General features: G+C 37.7%; 3 protein-coding genes across 5 annotated transcripts in view; all 3 read left to right on the forward strand.

Annotated features, from left to right (window-relative positions):
* The window catches only part of LOC104762144 (thiol protease aleurain), a 3,857-nt gene extending 3,136 nt beyond the window's left edge, over positions 1–721 (forward strand). The window contains exons 6-8 of the mRNA XM_010485381.1: positions 10–141; positions 250–385; positions 488–721. Of these exons, the coding sequence (XP_010483683.1) occupies positions 10–141; positions 250–385; positions 488–525 (306 nt within the window). The 3' untranslated portion in view covers positions 526–721. The remainder of the gene's footprint in view (positions 1–9; positions 142–249; positions 386–487) is intronic.
* Positions 774–3,824, forward strand: LOC104762143. Of its 3 annotated transcripts, none has more exons than XM_010485377.2 (5): positions 801–908; positions 1,544–1,671; positions 2,738–2,912; positions 3,224–3,289; positions 3,599–3,824. In XM_010485377.2, exons 2-4 carry the CDS (start codon positions 1,546–1,548, stop codon positions 3,274–3,276), a joined length of 354 nt encoding a protein of 117 aa, XP_010483679.1. In that variant the 5' UTR covers positions 801–908; positions 1,544–1,545; the 3' UTR covers positions 3,277–3,289; positions 3,599–3,824. The 3 variants fall into 3 exon arrangements, with proteins under 3 accessions (XP_010483682.1, XP_010483679.1, XP_010483680.1); XM_010485378.2 differs by having other exon boundaries at positions 812–913; XM_010485380.1 differs by lacking the exon at positions 2,738–2,912 and having other exon boundaries at positions 774–908; positions 1,544–1,846.
* On the forward strand, positions 2,042–2,382 carry LOC104762142. The gene has a single exon (XM_010485376.2). The coding sequence runs from the start codon at positions 2,077–2,079 to the stop codon at positions 2,380–2,382; it is 306 nt and encodes a 101-aa protein (XP_010483678.1). The 5' UTR covers positions 2,042–2,076.

Below are 3,832 nucleotides of genomic sequence, written 5' to 3' on the forward strand. Positions count from 1 at the left end.
CAACAACAGGGTGCTGAAGATGAACTGAAGCATGCGGTTGGATTGGTACGGCCAGTAAGCATAGCATTCGAGGTTGTGAACTCATTCCGACTTTACAAGAGTGGAGTTTACACTAGTGATCACTGTGGAAGTACTCCAATGGTAAGACTTTTTTTCATCAAAATGCTAAATAGACTTCAATTGTTTCAAATAAGATCATCTTAGGCACTTAGCTTAGTGTTCAATTCGTTTTTTCGAATGTGGCAATAGGATGTGAACCACGCGGTTTTGGCGGTTGGTTATGGAGTTGAAGACGGTGTACCATATTGGCTTATAAAGAACTCATGGGGAGCTGATTGGGGTGACAAAGGTTACTTCAAGATGGAGATGGGAAAGAACATGTGTGGTAAGTTCTTTAACCATTATGAAACAATAACAGTACCATTACTATATGTGATACTCAAATCTTCACATTTGGATCTTTTGTTAATGCCTTCTTGAACTGCAGGTATTGCTACATGTGCATCGTACCCCGTTGTGGCTTGAGATGTTCAGCGAATGTGGTTGGTATATTTGTTGGATTAAACTACAAAATGTTCGTATATTTGTTGGATTAAGAAGACATTACTTTAAAGTTGGGACTTGGGACTTGTTGTAACATAAAGGTCTGTTCATATGTACAAAATAACGCAAAAACCATAGACGATAAATTTATAATACCTGCATGCTGGATTTTAGAACATAAATTGGTTTAGAGCAAAGTAGCTTCATTTTTTTCCTCTAAACAAAACGACACAGTTTGATTCATCGACAAAATTTTCTTTTTTCTTTCTCGGTTCTTTCTCTTCTTCTCTCTAGCCGCCAGAGACGATTCGCTGGTTCTCAATCTCGCTGGTTTCACAATCTCTTCAACCTCTAATTGGCTTTAAGTAAGGTTCAATCTATTTTTCCCTTTATCAATTTAGATTTTAGACTGTTTGCTGAAACTGAGAAAGGTATCATATTGTCATGGTTTCATTATTCTTGGTAGCTCCATAGTTTATAAAACTCAGTTGCTTCCTTATGTATCAATTAGTGGCTTTATAATTGAGATTTGAGATGATATTGCAATTTGGAGTTATATTCTCTTAAAGGTTTCGGTCATATCAAATTTGCAATATGTATTTGATTATTCTTTAGCTCATAATGAATTAGTGATTGTGATGTTTCTGTCGACTTCTTTTTTTTTTTTCTCTGTTTGGTGTTCGTTCGATGTATATGAATCATATTTATAACATCAGTGTCTTGCTTATAATTGCATTAGCTAGTTTAAGTAGATTTGAGTTTTGAATTTCTAGAACTCAGAAGAATCTGAAGCATATCGATAATAAACAGATTACGATTTCTTTTGATTTGAAGTAGATTTGAGTTTTGAATTTCTAGAACTGTTTTACATAACATGAGTTTTGGATATCGATGAGTTTTTGTATTTTTAGAACTGTTGGTTTTGGTCATATTGTCGTGTATTATTTGATGATCTTAAGAGTTTTGGATTTGCTATTGATGGCTTAATGGCTAAGCGCAGAAATGGCGAATAAGATTGCGATGTTTCTATCGGAAGCAATAAACAACAATGCTGTCATAAACACTTGTCTTGGGGTATCGTTTGTGGTTTTGGGATTGAGATCTGATCAACAGCAGAAGTATGTTGAGGCTTTAGCAGAGCAGAAGGATTCGCTTTCCAAGTCTAACAAGGCGATGAAAGTCACTATGTGGGAGTGGAAACAGCAGCTCTTTGCTGAAGCTGCTTCCGCTGGTGCTTCCGCGGTTGTTCCTCTTTCCACGCTCAAGGCCATCTATGGTGAAGTCACAGCAACCACTCTGTCAGGTTGATTACTAGTCTCCAACCCTCTCTTATTTATTACCTGTTGAATAGAAACAGACTATGAACTACTACTGGTGTTGTTGATAATGTGGAATCAGGGATCACAATTTCGATAAATCTCTACTTTTTTGACTGGATATGCAAATATAAAGTANGGTCATATTGTCGTGTATTATTTGATGATCTTAAGAGTTTTGGATTTGCTATTGATGGCTTAATGGCTAAGCGCAGAAATGGCGAATAAGATTGCGATGTTTCTATCGGAAGCAATAAACAACAATGCTGTCATAAACACTTGTCTTGGGGTATCGTTTGTGGTTTTGGGATTGAGATCTGATCAACAGCAGAAGTATGTCGAGGCTTTAGCAGAGCAGAAGGATTCGCTTTCCAAGTCTAACAAGGCGATGAAAGTCACTATGTGGGAGTGGAAACAGCAGCTCTTTGCTGAAGCTGCTTCCGCTGGTGCTTCCGCGGTTGTTCCTCTTTCCACGCTCAAGGCCATCTATGGTGAAGTCACAGCAACCACTCAGTCAGGTTAATTACTAGTCTCCAACCCTCTCTTATTTATTACCTGTTGAATAGAAACAGACTATGAACTACTACTGGTGTTGTTGATAATGTGGAATCAGGGATCACAATTTCGATAAATCTCTACTTTTTTGACTGGATATGCAAATATAAAGTAGGCTACCTTTGTGGGGTTTGATAAAGAGTCATGTATGCTCGCATCAATTACAAATATAAAGACAAAGCAGGGTTAGAATCGATATGATCATGATTAGAAGTCGCCTTTGGAGATTAGCTGTGTGTTCACTAACTGGTTTGAATTATGTTCCTTCTTCCAGGTGACACAGCCAAGGAAGAGTCTAAAGTGTCTACCCCCAAGATCNTGAGGCTTTAGCAGAGCAGAAGGATTCGCTTTCCAAGTCTAACAAGGCGATGAAAGTCACTATGTGGGAGTGGAAACAGCAGCTCTTTGCTGAAGCTGCTTCCGCTGGTGCTTCCGCGGTTGTTCCTCTTTCCACGCTCAAGGCCATCTATGGTGAAGTCACAGCAACCACTCAGTCAGGTTAATTACTAGTCTCCAACCCTCTCTTATTTATTACCTGTTGAATAGAAACAGACTATGAACTACTACTGGTGTTGTTGATAATGTGGAATCAGGGATCACAATTTCGATAAATCTCTACTTTTTTGACTGGATATGCAAATATAAAGTAGGCTACCTTTGTGGGGTTTGATAAAGAGTCATGTATGCTCGCATCAATTACAAATATAAAGACAAAGCAGGGTTAGAATCGATATGATCATGATTAGAAGTCGCCTTTGGAGATTAGCTGTGTGTTCACTAACTGGTTTGAATTATGTTCCTTCTTCCAGGTGACACAGCCAAGGAAGAGTCTAAAGTGTCTACCCCCAAGATCATGATATGAGAGGGTTGCTAAAGTAAAGATTAGTATTTAACCTCATCAACTTTCACAAATTGCATTTGTATAACTAGAGTTTGGCATGAGAGTGTTTTTTGTTGTGATCCTTGTTTAATCTCGTACGTAAACAGTGCCAGTCAAATATGGTAAGATCCATCCTCTTTTGGGTTTATTTCATTCATTATGGATCCCTTGGAGCCTATTAAGTTGATTAGGCCTTTGTTTAGTTGGATTAAATCGAAACAAAATGTCCAATCTTCACCATTACTATATGTGATACTCAAATCTTCACATTTGGATCTTTTGTTAATGCCTTCTTGAACTGCAGGTATTGCTACATGTGCATCCTACCCCGTTGTGGCTTGAGATGATCAGCGAATGTGATTGGTCAGTTATTAAACTACAAAATGTTCAGCATATTTGTTGGATTAAGAAGACGTTACTTTTAAAGTTGGCACTTGGGAGTGCATATTGTTATTATGCTTGTTGTAACATTAAGGTCTGTTCATATGTACAAAATAATGCAAAAATCCATAGACGTTAAATTTATAATACATGCATG

This window comes from Camelina sativa, chromosome 18, assembly GCF_000633955.1.
Source record: "Camelina sativa cultivar DH55 chromosome 18, Cs, whole genome shotgun sequence".
NCBI lineage: Eukaryota > Viridiplantae > Streptophyta > Magnoliopsida > Brassicales > Brassicaceae > Camelina > Camelina sativa.

Excerpts from the sequence above, each read along its gene's own strand:
- LOC104762142 (XM_010485376.2), top strand. The coding sequence starts at position 2,077 with ATGGCGAATAAGATTGCGATGTTTCTATCGGAAGCAATAAACAACAAT.
- LOC104762143 (XM_010485380.1), top strand. The coding sequence starts at position 1,546 with ATGGCGAATAAGATTGCGATGTTTCTATCGGAAGCAATAAACAACAAT. Across the intron at positions 1,847-3,223 it reads CACAGCAACCACTCTGTCAG|GTGACACAGCCAAGGAAGAG; the intron begins GTTGATTACTAG and ends TCCTTCTTCCAG.